General features: G+C 29.4%; 7 protein-coding genes across 7 annotated transcripts; 4 read left to right on the top strand and 3 right to left on the bottom strand.

The window, feature by feature from the left end:
• Positions 1 to 133: 133 nt before the first annotated feature.
• Positions 134 to 3,994, top strand: cand_008430 (ABC transporter family protein; the record flags this gene model as incomplete). Its single annotated transcript, XM_067211083.1, has 1 exon — positions 134 to 3,994. One exon carries the CDS (start codon positions 134 to 136, stop codon positions 3,992 to 3,994), a length of 3,861 nt encoding a protein of 1,286 aa, XP_067067806.1.
• Positions 3,995 to 4,423: 429 nt separating this feature from the next.
• Positions 4,424 to 5,893, top strand: cand_008420 (nucleolar protein NOP56; the record flags this gene model as incomplete). Its single annotated transcript, XM_067211082.1, has 1 exon — positions 4,424 to 5,893. One exon carries the CDS (start codon positions 4,424 to 4,426, stop codon positions 5,891 to 5,893), a length of 1,470 nt encoding a protein of 489 aa, XP_067067805.1.
• Positions 5,894 to 6,533: 640 nt separating this feature from the next.
• cand_008410 (endonuclease exonuclease phosphatase family protein) lies at positions 6,534 to 7,988 on the top strand (the record flags this gene model as incomplete). The annotated part of the gene is made up of 1 exon (XM_067211081.1): positions 6,534 to 7,988. One exon carries the CDS (start codon positions 6,534 to 6,536, stop codon positions 7,986 to 7,988), a length of 1,455 nt encoding a protein of 484 aa, XP_067067804.1.
• Positions 7,989 to 8,232: 244 nt separating this feature from the next.
• On the bottom strand, positions 8,233 to 9,789 carry cand_008400 (class V family protein; the record flags this gene model as incomplete). The annotated part of the gene is made up of 1 exon (XM_067211080.1): positions 8,233 to 9,789. The coding sequence occupies one exon, from the start codon at positions 9,787 to 9,789 to the stop codon at positions 8,233 to 8,235; it is 1,557 nt and encodes a 518-aa protein (XP_067067803.1).
• A 1,209-nt stretch (positions 9,790 to 10,998) lies between these two features.
• cand_008390 (heat shock protein 70) lies at positions 10,999 to 12,960 on the bottom strand (the record flags this gene model as incomplete). The annotated part of the gene is made up of 1 exon (XM_067211079.1): positions 10,999 to 12,960. The coding sequence occupies one exon, from the start codon at positions 12,958 to 12,960 to the stop codon at positions 10,999 to 11,001; it is 1,962 nt and encodes a 653-aa protein (XP_067067802.1).
• A 1,350-nt stretch (positions 12,961 to 14,310) lies between these two features.
• Positions 14,311 to 20,649, top strand: cand_008380 (uncharacterized protein; the record flags this gene model as incomplete). The annotated part of the gene is made up of 1 exon (XM_067211078.1): positions 14,311 to 20,649. The coding sequence occupies one exon, from the start codon at positions 14,311 to 14,313 to the stop codon at positions 20,647 to 20,649; it is 6,339 nt and encodes a 2,112-aa protein (XP_067067801.1).
• Positions 20,650 to 20,769: 120 nt separating this feature from the next.
• On the bottom strand, positions 20,770 to 21,789 carry cand_008370 (uncharacterized protein; the record flags this gene model as incomplete). The annotated part of the gene is made up of 1 exon (XM_067211077.1): positions 20,770 to 21,789. One exon carries the CDS (start codon positions 21,787 to 21,789, stop codon positions 20,770 to 20,772), a length of 1,020 nt encoding a protein of 339 aa, XP_067067800.1.
• Between the last annotated feature and the right edge of the window lie 96 nt (positions 21,790 to 21,885).

Here is a 21,885-nt window from a genome sequence, read left to right as displayed (position 1 = left end):
TAGAAATCCCAATCCCTCCAAAAGCTGTTAATTATAGAACTAAAATTAAAGGAGATTTAAAAGAAGAGGCAGCAGTTCATTTTATGAACTCGACCTTTTTACTTGGGAAATGAGTTGGCTCTGATAGTTTAGGATGTTAGGATATTTGAAGTTACTATGGCTTTCGAATTGGGATGAGTATTTAGCAGGAGCTCGCAAATTCTCTGAATATCCACTACTATGCAAAAGTGATAGTTCAGTAATATGGGTACATAGACTTAGGGATTCATTCTCATTATGCAAAGGTGGATTTTGGCTTCCTATTATCCATGTATATGGTATGTCACTGATTAATTTGGCTGGCCTCAAGTTTATGTTTTTGTTATCTTGTTGCGCATCTTCATATTTCTTTGGATTGGTTGTTGATAAAGGTGAACAGTGGAGTACGTACTATTTACTCTTACTATCATATGTAGTACGTACTTTTATTGATGCTCATGCAAGATTTTACCTTGCAAGGATATCTTTGCGAGTTGAATCAGGTATAACTGGTATAGCATATTACAGAATTTTATCATGTAGAAAAGGATTAAAAGTCACATCTGAAGGTGCATATCCACACAATAGTTATAAAGATTTAAATAGAAAGAAAGATCCACATGATTTCATATCATGCACAAAATCTTTACAATTTTTAATTGGACGACCCGATATATTCAATCTAATTATTGGAGATATTGCATCAATTCAAATGTTTGTTAACTCCTTGTTAGATCTTTGTTTGCTTCCAGTGAATTTGTTGCTTACTTGGATATTACTGTCTTATCAAGTAGGTTTTGTAGCTGCTATCCCAGGTATAGTTACATTTATTTTTATTTTAATTCTGAGTTTTGGGTATCAAATTTTGGGTACTCTTTATAAGGGTCCTTTTATGGAATATAGAGATTATCGCCTGTCAATATGTCATGAAATTCTAGGACTTTTGAGATTGATTAGGATAATGGGATTAGAAGATTTAATTTATAAAAGATTGACGCAAGTTAGAAAGAATGAAACAAAATTTAATAGGAAACGCCTACTTAGAATCCAATTTGGGAGTTTTCTTGAATATCATATTCAAAAGATTACTCAATTGATTGTCTTCATATTTTTCTATTTGTATAATGGGGATGAACTCAGTCTCTCGTCAGCATTATCCTCAATTCATATTCTCCATTCTCTATCCACTCCCTTACGGGGTATCCCAGTAAGCTTTGTTGAAGGGTTAATATCACTTTTAAGGTTTAAATATTTCCTGATGATATATCCTACTGAAATACAAGATACACAGAATATCTGTGATAGAGATAATCTAAATATTATATATACATTGGATCAGAAAGAATTAGATAACTCTGACGTTACTAGAAGTTGCTATATGAAAACTCTTGAATTTATAAAGGGATTGTTCTTGGGAAATAATTTTGTAATAATAACAGGGCCTCCAGGATGTGGAAAGACATATTTTTTAATGGAAATTTTAAATCTGAAGTCTCCAGATAGTTGCTATGCCTATGCTAATCAAAACTCATGGATTTCAGGAGGGACTGTTAGATCTGCAATAATATTTGGAAGATTATGGAATAAGTCAATTTACAACTCTATAATAGAATGTTGTGAATTACAATATGATTTTGAAAACTGGAAAGAAGGTGATTTGAGAGTTGTGGATGAAGGAGGAACTTCTCTTAGTGGAGGTCAACGAACCAGAATTTCACTGGCTAGATGTTTATACTCAGGAAATGAGGCTCAATTTTATTTATTTGATGATATATTTTTGAATCTGGATCCAAGTGTAGGTTTTAAGATCTTTCAAAAACTTTTTGGCCCTAGTGGATTTTTTAAGAAATTTGATACTAAGGTTTTACTAACTATTGATTTATCTACTCTCAATTTTTTTTCTAGAGCCTACAATGAAACATGGACTAACTTAATGGTACTCCATCTAACTCCATGTGGTTCAGTTTTATTTTCAGAGAAATTGAAAAGTAATCTTGATTATGGTCAAAATTATATGATGGAACTATCTAATAAGGTCCAACACTTTCCTGATTTATTAGAAGTTATACAACCTGAAGATGACACTGAGAATCAAGTTCGTGACAACTTTTTAGTTACTAAAAAAAGAAATAATACACAATCTAAGAGTTCTCATGGTTCTATATATAGTCTAAAACATACAGACGATTTGACCTTAGCAAGTGAGAAATTTTCATTGTGCACAATTATATTTAATTCTAATTATAAATGGTACTTCAGTTTAATAGGTTCTTCATGGTGTTTTCTACTGTTAGTATCATGCATTGGTAGATCAATTCTAGACCGTCTCTCAGATATATTTTTGAGCTCCAGTAATATGAGGAATAATAAGCTATTTATTTTGGAATATTTAGCATTGGTTATGATGCAAAGTGTCTTGAGTATCATCTTATTTCTAGGTGAGGGTTTAGGTGGAGTACGAGCAGCTGATATAGCACATGAAGCAATGCTTCGAAAGACCTTGTTTTCACCCTTTTCATTCTATGATTTAATTTCAGTTGGATTTATTATAAACAGATTTAGTACAGATTTGCTAGTATTTGACGAGTGCCCTATTAAACGTATTGCTTCAGTCTTTGTTCCATCCATTGACTTTGTGATTCAATTTCTTCTTCTTTGCTATGCTAATACATATGTTATCCCAGTCGTAATACTTATAATCCTCGTGACCTACAAGTTTGTATGTTCTAAATATATTAATACTTATATAATGTCCCAAAAAGCATCTTTGGAAGCAATGTCACCACTATGTTCATTATTTTCTCAGGGAATAAATGGTATAACAATTATTAATTCTTTCAATGCTCAGAAGTTTATGTTTTCACAATTTCTAGAACAATTGGAACTGTTACAGCGTAGAAGATTTCTCCAACATATCGCTAGTCAGTGGGCTGCTATTAGATTACAGCTTTATACTCTTCCACTAACTTTTGCTGTAATGCTTACTTCCAACGATCATCATTGGAAGTATCTTGCTCTCTTATATTCAGTTCATCTTTCTGATACCTTAAGTATTGTTACTTATAGGTTTGCATTTATGGAGAGAGATATGTGCAGCTCTGAAAGGATATATAAACTAATTACAGCTACTAGTTATTCTGTTAGAAATACAATGAATATTAGAGCTGATATCCCTGATTCCGGAAAACAAGTAAACCTCCACTATCCCATAGCAAGTGATAAAAGTGAATTACCTCGTACAGGAGTAATAGTAAATAACTTAGAAGTTGGATATTTAAATAAGGAAAATTTATATAACTTGATATTAACAAATATAAACATTAATGTCAAACCAGGTGAATATATTGGTATAGTAGGACGAACTGGGAGTGGTAAATCTACATTAATTCTGGCATTATTAGGTCTTATTGAATATATAAATGGACAGATACTTTTAGATGGCATGCCAACTTCATGTTTATCACTAACTGAAAGAAGAAAATTTATAGGTGTACTTCCTCAAAGTCCAATTCTACTAAAGGATTGGACTTTAAGAGATTTTATTGATCCTTTTTCGGAATATACTGACTCTCAAATATGGAGTGCACTCAGTGAATGTTCACTTGATACCCTTGTTAAAAATCTACCCAATAGTAATCATCTGGATACGATTATTACTGAAGATCTATTTTCTGCTTCAGAACTACGTTGTTTATCTATTGTTCGTCTCATTATTAATTCCAAAAGTTATAGAATGATCTTAGTGGATGAACCTCCCAGTTTCTCTGTTGATAAAAAGACATATTGCGATATTAATAAGCTCCTATCAGTATACTTTAAGCATTGTAATATATTTCTTGTCGCACATAATGTGGAGTCGTTACGTCATTGTACAAAAGTATTTATCCTAGCTAATAATCAAATAGTAAAGATATTACATCCAGATATCTTGTCTACTCAGAACGATTTGGCAGAATTGCTTAGTATTTATGAGTAAACAATCTAATACTAACATTTATCATTGATTTTCCCTGTAATTTTAATAAGAGACTGATCAAATATAGTAATTAATCATAGGTTTATTGCACTCTATATTTTGTGGAAATATTGTAATTAAGGTGGAATAACAATAGAGGGAATATGCAGGTAACTTTCCCTGCTATTTGGAGTAAAAGTGGCATTTACAGATATTTAGGTATCTAATAAGAGTAAATACAATATATATATACCGCTCTACAGCGCTATTCAAGGAGACTATAGCGGGGCTACCATTAGCAATATTGGTAACAGTTCTTGTCTCCTGTCGTTGTTGGCATTAGTAGGATATCTTAAATTTCACTTTACTAATTATATAATAAATAATATTCAAAGGAAGTAGGAAAGTATATAGTAGTCAACTTTGAGAGGAGAGGACACAGCTGTCTTTATGTCTACTGAAAACAAGAAGTTGTATGTTCTATTTGAGAGTGCTGCTGGATACCTGCTAACATCAGTAGAAGAATGGGAACAAATTGCCCAAGTATCTGAGGCAGTTATTGAAGCTTGTAATGATCCAATGAGATTTGGTCAAGTCGTTCACTTCACAGCATTTTATCCATTCCAAACGGCTGAAGTAGCTTTGGGAAATATTCAAGCCATCCAGAATGGAACTGTTTCAGATCACCTGAGGACTTTTCTTGTACAGAATTTGCCGAAAAAAGCTAAGAAATATAACTTGGGTATTGGTGATGTCTCATTGGGGAAGTCTCTATCTGATGAGGGCTATCCTGTTATACTAGATAAGAATATTCATGAAATATTACGTGGGATTCGTATTCACTTTACTCGCTTAGTTAAGACTATAGGTTCTTCTATAGGTGATCTACACAGGTTTCAAGTTGGTTTGGGTCATAGTTTTAGCAGGAGCAAGTTGCAGTTTGATCCAAACAAACAAGATAAGCCAATAGTACAGTCAATTGCACTTATTGATCGCCTGGACAAAGATATTAATCTATTTTCAATGAGGTGTAGAGAGTGGTATTCATGGCACTTTCCAGAATTGGGAAAAATATTAACTGATAACTTGAAGTTTTCAGAAGCAGTTTTAACTATAGGTAATAAGGACAAGTTTGATGATAATGAAGAAAACAGGAAGAAACTATCACAAATAATAAATAACTCAAATTTAGAAGATGAGGTATTTTCAGCAATATCAGTTAGTATGGGGCAGGATATTACAGAAGAGGATATGGCAACTATTATAGAATTTGCTAAGCAATTACTGGCTTTGTATAAGCAAAGAACTCACCTGACTAATTACTTATCCAATCGCTTAAATAATGTAGCACCTAATTTACAGAGCTTACTAGGAGATATATTGGCTGCAAGACTTATTGCTCATGCTGGTAGCTTAGTCAACTTAGCTAAGTGTCCGGCTTCAACAATTCAAATATTGGGAGCTGAAAAGGCTCTTTTTAGAGCTTTAAAGACAAAGGGAAATACTCCAAAATATGGTTTGTTGTTTCAATCAAGTTTTATAGGTAAAGCAGCTCAAAAAAATAAAGGGAGAGTGTCACGTTATTTAGCAAATAAATGTTCAATTGCAGCTAGAATTGATAACTTTTCAACCTTGGCAAGTAATATATTTGGAGAAAAACTGAGACAGCAAGTTGAAGATAAACTAAAATATTTCTCAGATGGGATATCACCGCCTAGAAATATTGATGTAATGAGACAGGCAGTATCTGAATATATTGATATAGTTAGAAGGGTTGAGAAAAAGAATAAAAAGAGAAAAAGCGAAAATCAGCAAGTAGCTGTTGAATTATCTGAAGATATAGATGATTCAAATAATAAGAAGAGGAAAAAGGAGGCTAAGAAGAATAAGAAGATAAAACATAAAGAGAATAACAATTAATTTCCTTTTATCTTTATGTAATAGTATGAGCTATTTATAAAATCCTTATAAATCTTTTTATTGCAGGGGGTATTTGCAAGTCTTATTATTGATATAAGATACATTTATTATTATATTAATGAATACATGAAGTGATGTGATAATTTATTTGTTTGCTACTTCTGACCTAATCTTAAAGAGAAGGGGTGAAATTACTTTGTCCACCGAGATCTCTGATCATAGTATTCATTAAGCAAAATAATTTTAAATATATATTATATATAAAGTCTTAATACTATATCTAGGTATGTATTTTTTAATTGATATACTTATATAGAATATAAAGTATATTATTTTTTCTCTTGTAAGAAGTCTGAACAATATTTCTGTTACGCCCTCACCATATATTTAAATTGTCGATACCACATTTATCACCATGAAAAGACGTGAGGTGAATATTACCTCCAGTATTAATACACCATGCATCAAGACAACGTATTGTTTAGTTAGTTCTGAAACAAAATTTGATATTTTATAATAAATATTAAAATTTCTCATAACAGGTGATAGTGAATATTATTATACTTTAAATATATACTTAAATATCCTAAGTCAAAAGTTATAGAGTCAATGTAACACTCTATTATATTAAGAACTTGTAATGACATTTTCTATAGTATCTTTTAATGTGAATGGGTTTATACCTTGTTTGGTAAGAAAAGGATATAAGGAAAATGAGATATCAAATTTTTTGGATGAAATCTACAACTCAGAAGTATCTTGGAATGGTGTAGAACTACCAAGACCAAGCATTGTTTGCATACAAGAATGTAAAATGAATAGTGAAGAAGATATAAATTATTGTACTGGGTGCCCAAATAGACATCATGCTTTTTATTCCTTACCAACAAATTATAAACGCTACAGTGGAGTTGCAACATTCTGCCGTAAAGATGAAGCCACTCCTAGAGAAGCCACAAGTGGTTTTTCTTGGATAGAAAAAAAGGATAAAATTTTTAAGATGGAGGTCAGTGAGATATATAGTGATAAAATAAAAGAATTCAATTATGAAAAAATATTGAAGGAACCAAAGAATTATCGAAAATTTGACTACTCTCTTAGTGATATGGATATAGAGGGAAGATGTATAATAACAGATCATGTAGATTTCTTACTAGTTAACTTATATCTACCTTTAGTTAGAAAAGTTCCGGCTGATAACCTTGAAAATACTGATAATCTAGCCAGCTTAACTAGAGCATCATACAGGTTAGCATTTAATCAGTATCTAAGGTTAATGTTAGATGTTATTGTTACTAAAAATAAGAGAGATGTAATATTAGTAGGAGATATGAATGTAACACTCGATGATATAGATTCATATTATGAATATAATATTTGTAAGAAAGACCAAGTAGAAAGTTATTTTAAAGAATCAGGAGACTTAATGGATATATCATCTTCTTACTCATCATTTTATAAACAGATTCGCACTGATATGAAATTACTACTTAGAGACTTTAATTTGATAGATGCATATCGTCTTTTTTATCCAGGTAAAATAAATAAGTATACATGTTGGGATCAGACTAAATGCTCAAGAATTAATAATCAAGGTAGTAGAATTGATCTTTTTCTTGTTTCAAGAAATTTAATAAATAGAGTAAAGGGATGTGAAATTATAGACAATGTTTGTGGCTCTGATCATTGCCCAATTGTACTTATAATGTCAGGTAATTTACAAAATATAAATCCAAATACTCCACCCTCTTTGTGCTCAAAATATCTACCAAGTTGTATACTAAAACAAAGTTTGTTATCCAATTTTTTTATAAAAGAAAAATATAATGATCTACAAGGACCTGTTTTAGAAAAAGATCGAACTTCTAAAAAACTCAATATATTGGATAATCAAGATAAGGATGTACCTAATTGCAAACATGGAATGAAATGTATTAAAAAATATGTGTCTAAAAATGGTATTAATAAAAATCGATCATTTTGGACATGTTCGAAACCAGACTTACTAAAGTGTAATTACTTTGAATGGGTAAAGGAAAAACGTCAATTATGTACTATTACAACTTTTGTTAAACAAAATCAAAAAATTAATTAGTCTCCAAAGTTGACTAACTTTTAGAACTAGAATAAAATGTCCCAAAGTTTTATTTGTATAATTTTTAAATATTCCAACTAAAAATACATATTTCGAAAATATTATTTACCATTGTAATTTGCCAACTCTAAATATTAATGAAATAATATAATACTATAAATTGATCTATTAAAACCAATATTTGTAGTTCATAAATAATTGTCAGTGAGATCCATATAGTAATTATAATTAAATAAAATTAATATCATAGCACAAAGTATTTCTTAATGAAGTTCACCACATTTTTGGCATCTTTATATGTAGACAAATATCCAAAACTAATTCTAACAGATCCTAATGGTTTATTATTAAGTTGTCCTAGATCAGAACATGAGTCACGTATCTCGCTAGCAAGTTGTATTTCTTCTAAACTCAAGTTTAAGAAGTCTTGACATCCTCCTGGATTACAAAAGCAGCCTGTACGTAAGTGGATATGGTTTTCAGATGCCATGTGTTCAACTTGACCAAAATTTACAATGCTGCCATCTGGTCGCAGTATATTGAAATTAACAATACCACCATTTGGTGGTAAATCTTTTCTTCCATAAAATATAACAACAGGTTTTCCAGAAAAGTGTGTTAGCGAAGATAATTCCTCATATACATACATTGAAAGCGCAGCTATATGATTAGAAATATTCTTCATACCAAAATATTCAAGTCTCTTAAAGCCATATTTTAGTGAAGCTATATTTAAAAATGAGACAGTTCCATCTTCAAACTTCATACTGGGAGTTTCTTTCATTTTACACCATCTACTATCACAAGAAGCCATTATAACAGCTCCACCTCCAAAATAAACTTTGTTAAATAATTGTGCATCGTTATTCCTTATAATCAAAACTCCTAGACCAGTTGGATAACCAAACATCTTATAAAATGATATTACTACAAAATCTGCTGGATATTCAGTTATATCTAATGGTTCAGTTGGTGCAAAAGCTGCAGCATCTAGTAATACTCTCCACACACAATCATCCGATAATCCATATTCTTGAATATCTTTAATCCAGACTAGTGGATATTTCTGACCAACAAAATTATCTTTTGCAGGAAATGCAAATAAACAGTATGTTTTATGAGATTTACTATTCATAGATTGTCTATTTATATAGTCGAGATTTTCACACATATTGTCATTACAAAAGTTTTGGAAACGCTTATTACCCTTAGTCTCCTTTTGTTTTTTAAGGATTTTCTCAATCTCATCATATGATAATGCACGAAAATCTACACCATTATTAGTAGCATATTCTCTAATTCCCAATACAGAGTTGTGATTTATACGAAGATAAAAATACTTACTCTCCAAAGTCCAAGGGAAATTCTCCCCAACTAATTTTAATCCACTAGTTGCTCCACTTGTAAATATAATAGAATATATGGATTTATCTATATTAAAAAACTTATAAATAAGATCTCTTGCTTCATTTAATCTTTTGTCTGTTAGCCTAGCTGAAGGATTTCTACTATGAACATTTCCATATGCATTCCTTATTAAATCATCGTGAATTTCAGTTATCTGAGATTTTTGATATAAACCTGCACCTGCATTATCGGCATATGTATGACTACTAAAGCGTTCAAGTTCCCTGGATGCAATATCTTCTACTTCTGGATTATAACCAGAATATTTCTGCATGAAATCTTTATAGAGTTTTTTATCAATACCTGTTGAATTTGAAATAAACCCTTCTGAAAATAAAACAATAAGTGAAAGGCTAAAAAATAAATATCTGAACGATAATTTTTTATATCTCATTAACTTTATAATGAATAAAATTTCAAAATTTGTGAGTTTGTAGTTTTACCCTCATATCTATTTGCTGTATTATTTACCGGGATCATATATCATAAATAATATTAAAACTCCGGTAATATGATAAATATTTATCAATAATTTTATAAACTACGTAACTATTAGATTTGATATACTATTTTGTGTGGTAATCAGCCATATTGACTAATTTTACAAAATCTTTGAAAGTATGCACAAAATTTCTTTACTACTTCATAGCCATTAGAAACTAATGTGATTTTTCCAGATATTCACATAATAGATTGTTAATATATATGGGTATTACTTCATTATAAATATAAAGATTTTATTACTAAATTGTTAAATGGATATGAAATTGATCTACTTGAATAACCAGCATAAATTAGCCTTATGCCGAAACCTAGAATACATCTATTACTACGGTATTTTTAGCTTAAAACTCAAGGAAAATAGAATAAGTATATACTCTAAGAACCCATAGTAACTATTTTTTTTTATTAATTTGACTAGAATTTTAAGGTTATAAATTTACTTATTATGATATGAGTTACTTTCTATAAAGGATCATAAATGGACAAATTTAGTAATATTGATTAATTGGTAAAAAAAAAAAAAAGAAAAAATAACTACCGAGGAGAAACAAAATTTATTACTTCACTAAATAATTAATGTATTACTTTTAAAATTAATCTAAAAAGTATTCTTATTAAAGATCTTAGCCTTGAGTATTTATTCTAATATTAATATTTATAATATAAAATAATGAAAGAAAAATTAGGGGAAATATCGAGATATTTTAGCTATAATTTATTGGAATTAATAGAAATATCTCAATTCCCCAATAAGTCCAAATTCGACACTCCCAAAAACTGCATAGTATGTACTATAGATCAGTTCAAATAAGAGCTAACTTAGGGTCATAAACTTTGCCTTTCCATAAAGATTGAATACTATAGAGCATAATCTCCTATTATTAGAACAGTTCTTAGATTAGAACTTTTAATTATTAAGTCGTTTAATTAGATGCTATTTTTATTGATATTAAAATAGTTACTACTTCTAACTAATATTAACTATTGAATTTTTATTCTCTAGTAATAAGGTTGTTGATAATTGGCAAATTGAGAAAAAAAGTCCTTCATATTGCAAAGGAAATCCTCTATACCTTAATAGCTATTCAATAAGTAGCATTTAGTCAACTTCTTCAACAGTTGGACCACCTGGCATACCTCCTGGCATACCTCCTGGCATACCTCCTGGCATACCACCTGGCATACCTCCTGGCATACCACCTGCAGCACCATCAGCAGCATAAATCTTCATCATTAATGGATTCATTAAAGCTTCAATTTCCTTCTGTTGGTGTTCAAATTCATCCTTCTCTGCAGTTTGATTACGCTCTAACCAATCAAGTACCTCCTTAATTTTAGACTCTGCTTGTTCTAGTTCACTTTGAGATAACTTTTCTTTTACTTTAGTCTCTTGAATAGTATTCCTCATATTGTACAAGTAATTTTCCAAAGAATTCTTAGCTTCAATCTTTTCACGATTCTGTTCATCCTCATTTTTATATTTCTCAGCATCATTAACCATACGTTCAATATCTTCCTTTGATAAACGACCTTTATCATTAGTAATCGTAATCTTGCTGCTCTTACCGGTACTCTTGTCAACTGCTGATACATTTAAAATGCCATTTGCATCAATATCAAAAGTTACTTCAATTTGTGGTACACCACGTGGAGCTGGTGGAATACCATCTAAATGGAATTTACCTAGTAAGTGATTATCTTTTGTCATTGCACGTTCACCTTCAAATACTTGAATAAGTACACCACTCTGGTTATCAGCATATGTTGTGAATACTTGAGTTTTCTTTGCTGGAATGGTAGTATTACGTTCAATAAGTTTTGTCATAACACCACCTGCTGTTTCCAAACCTAAAGATAGTGGAGCAACATCCAATAACAATAAATCTTGCACTACTGATGACTGTTCACCATTTAAGATTGCTGCTTGAACTGCAGCACCATAAGCAACAGCTTCATCTGGATTAATTGCCTTGCATGGTTCCTTACCATTAAAGAATTCTTGAATTAATTGTTGTACCTTTGGAATACGGGTTGAACCACCTACTAATACAACATCATGTACTGACCTCTTATCCATTCCAGAATCTTTTAATACCTTCTCTACTGGAGCTAATGTGCCACGGAAATAATCAGAACAAAGTTCCTCAAATCTTGCACGACTTATAGATACAAAGTAGTCAATACCTTCGAACAAAGAATCCAATTCGATTGTTGCTTGTGTAGATGAAGAAAGTGTTCTCTTTGCACGTTCACACTGGGTTCTTAATCTTCTCAAAGCACGGGCATTAGTAGTTAAATCAAGACCACGATTCTTACGCTTAAAATCTTGGACACAGAATTCAACTAATCTATTATCAAAGTCTTCACCACCAAGATGTGTATCACCAGCTGTTGCCTTTACTTCGAAGATACCATCTTCAATAGTAAGTAATGATACATCAAATGTACCACCACCTAAATCGAAGATCAAGACATTTCTTTCACCAGTACCTTTCTTATCAAGACCATAAGCTATAGCAGCAGCTGTAGGTTCATTAATAATACGCATAACGTTCAAACCAGCAATTGCACCAGCATCCTTTGTAGCTTGACGTTGTGAATCATTGAAATAGGCAGGAACTGTAACTACAGCATTCTTAACTGTCTTACCAAGGTAAGCTTCAGAAATCTCCTTCATCTTTTGTAAGACCATAGCTGAAATTTCTTCAGCATGGAATTCCTTTGTTTCACCTAAGTAGGTAATTTTAATAATTGGTTTATCTTTAGGACCACGAGCAACCTTGAATGGCCAATGTGTCATGTCACTTTGAACAGCTTGATCATCAAATTTCCTACCAATTAAACGTTTAGCATCGAATACAGTATTTTCTGGGTTACGAGCAACCTGATTCTTAGCTGCATCACCAATTAAACGTTCGGAATCAGTAAATGCAACATAAGATGGGGTTGTTCTATTACCCTGATCATTTGGAATAATTTCTACAGCATCATGCTTCCATACGGCAACACAAGAATATGTTGTTCCTAAATCAATACCAACAGCTGGACCTTCTCCTGACATATTCTATTTTTATTGTAAAATTAGTAAAAATATTATTAAATGCAATAAAGCTTATACAGAATGAAGAATTGACACCTGAAGAGATATCACTTGACGCAGTTACATTATTACCCTCCTCAATTTTCACTATATACTAGATGCGTCTTCATAAATATAGTAATGTTATATAGCTTAGATAGCTAGGTTGCACTGTAATAAAATAAAACGTCACGACGGTCTATTCCTGGCGTCTCATATTATGAGCGCCAATATGTATTTATTAAGTATTTCAAGGGTAGATAATTTGTTAAATAATCATTAATTAACTTATATAGAGCATATATAGCTTGGCATTAGCACTTTTTAGTATTTTTTTTAAATGGAAACTATTGAGTTCAAAATCATTTATCTTTAACTTCTGAGATTTGTAAATTATGTTTCCTAGTCACTTTTTTTTTTCTTGAACACTTATTTAATAGGAAAGAAAAGTTATCTATATTTCTTTCTAGTTCTGTTTATTGAAACTAATTGCAAGATTTTTCTATGTATATATATTTAATTTAAATCTTTCAAAATAATAAGGTAACTGAGTACTTTTACTTATAATTAGTCAAGTAATACATTGTCAATTATTTACAGTTTAATCCAAAGATCAATTTATATTTTTATTTTTTTCTTAAATAAAATGAAAATAAAAAGGGATAGAAAATGATACAGTAAATTGAAAAAATGTTACATAATATGTGGCCAAATCTTTATTATGTGATGCATGTATGTATGCATGCACTATAAAAATATTTATATCGTGAATATTGAGAAAATGATGTAGAAATTTCTCTACAATGAATATCTAGAAGTAATTAGTGGGACGAACTAATTTAATTGTTTTCTTTTCTTATAGATGACAATCTAGTACTTCAATAACTGTTACAATATTATGCATATATTCAAGAATAGCTATGTTGGGATAATATTGATATAAAGTATAAGGGGTTGTGTTGAAAATATTGAAAGATGATAAGTATCGTCAACTACTCTAATTTATAATAACTGATTCAAATAAGATGACAAGTCATTAAAAAATCTAAGATATGAATTAAAGAGTAAATTATTTTATTTTATTAATGGCTAAGTGACTGAAGTGGGTGAAATTGTTGTGGGTAATGTTATTTAGACAAATACTAGGCTAATATGAAAAAAAAAAAATTGAGTATTTCTTATAGCGGGCCCCATTTCTTAATCCTCAAAATTATACAAAATTATAAAAGAAAAGAAGAAAGGAATAAAAAAAGTCATTTCTATAAAAGGAATCAATATTGATGAGGTTAACAAACTAGTTATATATAAATTAAGTACTTTTTTTAAGTTGATATGGATGAAGATGATTTATATACTAATGATGTTGAACTGTATAGCCGTGCAATCAGCTTCTTTGCTACAACAACAGTAAGTAAGATCATTAGAGAGTGGTACATCTTAATTCTAAAGAAAAGAACAAAATTTGCTATTGAGGAATATATTAAGGATCGGCGTAAGAATACTATATTGCTTAATATTTTAAAGCTTTGGCTATGTGCTACAATTCAAGAAAAGCTCAATAGAAATAAAGAAGAGTATATAGTTCAAAAGTTGGAGAAGAAGAAGTTACAACAGTACTTTTCACATTGGTATTATAATCATTATTTGGTAAAGCGTAATATATATAGGCTGGAAAGGGAATATAAAAAAAGAAGTGCAACTAAAATTAAGAAGAAAGTTTTGGTAGAATGGAGGCAAGAAACTTATATTCATAATATAGTAGTAATATTTGAAAAAGACAGAATAACTAGAAGGTATTTTGATATATGGAAGTTATGTACAGAAAATATTATTGGAAAATTAATTAATGCAGACAAGTATTATTGTGGAAGATTATTTATTAATTTATTAAGTTCTTGTTTAAAACGTAGAAAAAAGAAAGAAAAACTTTTACTTATTTTAAAATCATATGAGTTACATAAAATAGATCATATTTTTCAATGTTGGTGGTCAATAGTACAGTATTCAATGAATAAACGATATAAGATAATAGAGTGGCAAGTACAACATACTAACAAAGTACTTGCAGATTTATTAGATACCTGGAGAAGCTGGAGTAGAAAAAAAAAATATTTGGAAAATTCAGTTAATTTAGTGCAGAGGATTTATGAGACAAATTTAAAAAATGAAATTTTTAATATGTGGGTTGCTTTAACTCATGAAAGCTGTCGTGAAAGGACATTAATAATAGCTGCAGGACTCTCAGCGAGAAGATTACTACTTGTTAAAAGTTTTGATTCACTGAAACTTTATACAGCAAAAAGAATTTCAAAGAGAGAATTAAAAGAGAAAATATTAATATATAAATTATTTTATTCACTATCTAATTTTAAGAAGAAGTGTGATAGTTATAGGAAATATAATGAAACATTAATTAAATATAAGAATAAATACATGCAACTTATTATGAGAAGATATTTGTATAACTGGAAATTATTTATTGCTAGGAAGAAGGAATTAGTTCATTTCTATAGTTTAATCAAAATAAAGCACGAAAAAGCTTTAATCTGTTTGGTTTATAAAATATGGAATTTTGTATGGTTTAAGAATTTAACAAATTATATGATTATAGAATGTCTACAAACTAAAAAATCAATTACCTTAAAAAAGACTTTTTTTCAAGCATGGATATGGATAACAAAACTAAGAAAATCACATTTTTGGGAAATTTTTGATTATTTATATAGAACTCGTATTACCTATGCATTTAAAATATTATTCAAACACTCAGTCATTTTAAGAAGGAGTGAAATTCTTGAGGATAGATGGAGTACGAATATTTGGATACATACATTATTTTACAACTGGAGATCTATTGCTGAAAGGAGTTTAAAAATAAAACAGATGCAGAATTTTGTTGCTATATATAGGACACTAGAAATGTTCATAGATTCGAGTATAAAGTTATCAAAGGAATTATTTTTGAAAAGAAAATATAATAAGACTTTTTGCAAAATAATTTTAATTTCATGGAATTCTTTGAGTAGAAGGCGTAGAAATATACATGAAATATCAAATCCCAAGTATTTAAATCAATTTGCAACTTTTTCATGTATACGTTGCTATTTTAGAGTTTGGTACAAACTATTTTGTATCAGACAAAAAGTAAAGATTGTTTCAAATATGAGAATATATAATATAAAGAAGTATTCATTTTATATTTGGAATACATTATATTATACAAGGAATTCCTTAAATTCAAAGTATTTAATTATTAAAAATAATCATATTAAATTAGATTTAAAAAGATATTATTATATTTGGTCTAAAAGTTACAAGAAAAAAGCTATTGATAAGGAGAAGATGACCCGAATTTATAGGAGGAGAAATATAAATTTTTTGTCGGTAGTATTTAAAATAATGAAATCACGTGCAATTTGGCGATTAACCCAGAAACGACAAATTGACACTTTTTTGAATATTATGAAGATATATTTGCTACGTTTATTTTGGAATGAGTTAAGATATCAATTTTTAATCCAGCAATCACTAGATTTGGTATCTAAAGAATATTCTATACTTTTACAGAAACGTAAATTAGTGCAAATCTACAGATTATGGAATAAATTATTTAATTATCTTAGAACATTAAAAAAGAAAATTGGGATATCTGACCAACATTATAATAAAAAATTATGTAAAAGATATTTTTACTATTGGATTTACTCATACGCAGCAAGGGGTAGTCGTTTATACAATTCAATAGTTAGTATTCAAAAAAAAGAAAGTAGGAGGATGATGTTATTTATGAAAAAAATTATTCAAGTATGGTATGGAAAATTGAGAAAATCTATACAGGATAAAAATAATACAAGGGAAATACTTAGAATACATATGAGACGATATCTTTATTACATAATAGATGTTTATGAGACTCAAAATTACTATAAGAGCCGTTTATTGCGTAATATGGCATTTGATTATCTAAATTCTTTTATATTTGAACTGCAATATATCCGAATTATGAAGATGGAGACACAAAATACATTAACATTAGATATAGTGATCATTGCGTATCAACAATATAACTTGAAAAGGAGACATATGACTTTCTGGTTAAAAGCTTTGTACCGTAGACTTAGATTAAAGACATCAGTAACAATTGGGACTAAGCGTTTACAGTACATTATTGATTTCATAAATAAAAGGTCTACATTTAATAAATTAGAAAATTGGTCAATTATGTTAGATTCTAAAGAAGAGCAATTAAAAAGAAAAAATATTAAATTTATATTATACACTTGCTTTAAGCAATTATATAGTAATGCAGAAGATATAAAGTTTACAATGGAAGTAGCTGTACTATTAAATAATAATTTCATTAAGGCTAGAGTTCATCGAAGCATTAAAATATGGCATGAAGTATCACAGATAAAGATTGAGAGACACTACAAAGAAGAACAACTTTTAATGAGAATGCAAATCAAATGGATAAAGAAGACGTTCTTATCATGGTATAACTTTTCTAAACCATTTATAAATATATATTTACTTATTAAATCAATTGAGATACCTTTTAAGCAACAAGCACTCAATAACTTGAAATGCCACTCATATGAAATATTTAAGAATAAAAGGAATTTAGGTTACTACTTGATATCTTGGTTTAAAATTACGAAGAAAAAACAAAATTTAAGTGTTTTATATGCAGAATTTGGTGTATATTATAAGAAAATCATATATAATCTCTTTTTCTCAAGTTGGAGATCTGTATATAGGCAAAAAATTGATATAATAGGATTTCACAATAAAGTAGCTAAAATCAAACCAATGAGTAATTATTTCAGAAATTGGAGGCTTATAACAATGAGAAATATGCTTAAACTCCAACCATTAATTGAAAAAGTTAAGAAGAGACAAATGCATTCTATTTTTAATGTCTGCATAATATTATATAGACTAACATGTCATCTGAAAAGAACTAAGATTACAGCAAAAAGACGAGTATGGGTAATATGGAAGGAGGCATACTATTATAGTAATTCACTCAATAAAGCTGCTCAAATTAATATAACTAATTTATTAAAGAAATCACTTTTTTCATGGGTATTATATTACTGCACAATAAAAAGAGAGAATCTTATAATAAGCAGAATAAAGGAAGAGAATAGAAAAACAACAATTACTAGATATTTTTTGAGATGGATTTACATGTATAAATACCTAATTAAACTGAGAAACATTGAGATAAGTATCGTAAAAAATAATAATACTTTTAGATTAAGACATTCATTAGTATTTTGGAAAAATGCGACATTAAGAATGCATGAACTATATAACTCAAAATTAGTTGTTAGATCTAAAAATAATTATTTGATATTAAATAAATACTTTACTTTGTGGATTTCACTATTTAAGAAACTCCAAAAACTAAACGAAATATACAATAATTACGATAAGAATAGAATAAAGGCAATATTATACAGATATTTGATTTTCTGGAAATCTATATGGTTACCACATAGATATATTAACTCAAGCACTATATTAATTCAATTATTAAATAAAATTAAGTTGCATGAGTATTTTCATAAATTATTAATTGTAACATTTTATGGGTATACTTTTCCTAGAGAAAAGAGAGGTACTTTAGAATATGGAGGAGAAATAAAACATATCAATAAACAAAATGGAATGTCTTTAGAAGAATTAAATATAAATGAATTTGGAGAAAATGAACAAGTACAATTAGAAAGTGGGTTTAATGTTACAGTACCAGAATACACGGTAAATTGTAACTACTTTTCACAGATCCCAATTGATCGGAAATTACAAACTAATATATTTAGCGAATTTGTATTAGATAGATTGAATATGAACTCTGATAATGAAACTAAATTCCTGTCAAAAAACTCTACTCCTTTAGGTTACGGAAAGGTAATTTCTTGTAGCTATAGAGTGGAGTGTAGATGCTCTGTGAAGCAACTAGAAATCATTCGGCAACCTAGGTATAACTGGATTATCTTATTACTTGATAAAATAGTACGACAAAGTCAAATTTTTATCATTGAAACATTGGAATATATGCTCAAATATAGCAGAAAACGCAAGCTGATATTTGAATCAATGAATTACATGAAAGTGAAAATTACCAGAAGTATATTGTATTCTGCATGGAATCACTTTAAAATTAATGTAGAAAGAGTATATATACAAAGGAAAGGTGAATTTATATTTAAAAGTAGAAGACATTTGAAAGTTTTGCATAGATATTTTGAAATGTGGACTTTGTGTTACAAAAATAAAGTAAAACATAAGTTCCTCATTAGAAATTTTCATAGAAAACATAATAACTTGGTTACAACGAAATGTTATTTGTTATGGTCTATCAAGTTCCATATTAAATATAAGAAAAAGATACTGTTAGAAAGAGCAATGAACTTCCAAATAATATATGCCATACAATATAGTATTAAATTAATGAAGGCATATTCGTTGTATCAAGTATGGTCTGAATGGTGTGGTAAAGTAAGTAGTACTATAAGGTGGATTAGAAATTTTCGTTGTATATCATCTGTGTTTCTACAATGGAGGGACTATTCCCATAGGGAACAAATAATTAAGAAGAGAGTCTTATTATTTTATAATAAGAATAAGATAAGATTATTGAGTGAATGGTTCATTATATGGCTGAGAAGGTTACAAAATATAATGAAACTGGAACGAATCTCCACAGATTTCTATCAGAATCATGTTTTAATTATTAATCTGTACAATCACTTTATTTCGTGGAAAATCTTGGCAATGAAAAGTAGTACAACACGAAAAAAAATTAAGAACTTCCTTAATTTAAAAAGTACCCAATTAAAACATACTTCCTTCAAACTATGGAGATTTTTTGTTCATTATTATCGCTCAAGAAATGAGAGATTTGGAAGAATTTATAATATCATTGTGGCAAATCATAACAGTGCAATACTAAATAAGCTCTTCTATTCTTGGAAATTGAAGACAATTGAGTTATTATCTTTAAGAAATTCAATCTATACTACATGGGGATATAGAAATAGTACTAAAAGTAAGAATAGTCTTAATGAATCTACTAGAAGTGTATTATCTAACAGTAAGAAAGATAATCTTAAAAGAACAAATTTCATGGGAAAATATAGTAGGGATTCACATTATTCATTTAATTCTAACTCTGAAGATAGATCTTCTGATGAATATGAAACTAAAAATGATATTCATCATAATTACTTAAATAATAATCAAGGATATTTACGAGATAAGTCAGATTCTTTCAGTGAGCTAGAATACTCAAGTAATAGTAACAACAGAATAGATTATCAAAACAGAAAATTTTTATTTTCTTCTACATCAGATGATGAAGATTACGGCTATAATTTCGGTTATGAGGAGATTGGTCACAATTCATTAAGTGGTCAATATATAGAATCAGAAGGTGACTTGAATTTAGATGAATTACATCCACATCCATTGGAAATTAAGGAAGACATGACAAGTCAGAGCAAAGACTATAACAGAAACCTAAACTTTTCGTCACTCAAATCAGTTATTACTGCCAAAGATCCTTATATACCATCATCCCCTTATCAATTGGTCAATTATTCAAGCATGAATAGTAAGATAACCAACTTATACGATATATCATCTACGAGTGACGACAATTAATACACCTTATAATAAATATAGTTTAAATAATAGTAGTTTAAACTTAAATCTCTTTATAATATTTAGCAGAAATAATTAGGAAAAACCTAAGATACAAAGTGAATCAATGCAAAAATAGTACTACGCAGTTAAATCAAGGATAACTCCATATTTAACAGAATCTGGATTACTCATACGATAAGTATCAAATTGAGCACCAAATGTAGCTGATAGATTTTTGTGGAATCGATGTGTCAACGAATATGCAACTTTGGCATCATTTGATATTCGAAATTTGACATCTGTTGTGCCAGAAAAGAATTTAGAATCATCATTATTGTTATGGCCAAATGTCCACTTTCCACCAAATAAAAGCTGCACCTTAGGTGTAAGAAGTGGAAGGTTCGAATTATTCTCATTTGTTGTATTGGAACTAGCACTATTTTGGAAGTTGTATGTAACCATAGCACCAAGCTCGCTTTTATTACTCAAATTGTTTAGATGAATCCCAGCTATAATTCCAGATAAATTACTGCTACTATTAGACATTGTCTGTAATGAAGTTGTAATTGTCGATTCATCAGAACTATTAGATGAGAGACCTGTATGAAAAGGTCCCGTCAATGCTGCACCAAATGAACACTTTAATGAATTATAAGATTTTAAATTTCCAGACATATCCATACCAAAATGTAATTGGTAAGGTAAAAAATATTCCGTAGAAAGAGTATTGTAAAGTGAAATCATCTCATTATCTTTATCTTTTAAAGATTGATTGTAGTAATTATGTAAGGGTGACAATCTAAATTTACTATGACCATATTTACCAGTTAACTCAGCCTCCAACTCCACTATATTATTGTTATTGTAATTCTGTGGTTTCTCATACTTTGCTGTAATATCTATACCATCAGCAGGTGTTAATCTTGTTTCCCATGAAGCCGTTCCATTTGTATTAATTTTTGTTTCCATATGTACCTTTCCCATCTTCCACTTTAAAGAAGAATTCCCCTCAATTCCATTATTACGTGGATAGGCAGCAAAATTACAACTTGGGTTTTTACTTTTACTCGCTAGGTTGACTTCCCACATCTTATCTGTTGGGTACTTTGAACGGAGAAGGCTAGTAGCATCTTTATTAAAATCCTTTAAGAGTACCATCTATATTTCTGCACGAAATCTTATCTAAAAATTGCAGATATAAAATAAATAATTGTTTCTAAAAATATTTCTAAAAGTCCTTTAATTTCCTTTATT

The sequence above is a fragment of the Cryptosporidium andersoni genome (genome assembly GCF_001865355.1).
Source record: "Cryptosporidium andersoni isolate 30847 chromosome Unknown contig_37, whole genome shotgun sequence".
NCBI lineage: Eukaryota > Apicomplexa > Conoidasida > Eucoccidiorida > Cryptosporidiidae > Cryptosporidium > Cryptosporidium andersoni.
This window is presented reverse-complemented; position numbering and strand designations above follow the sequence as displayed.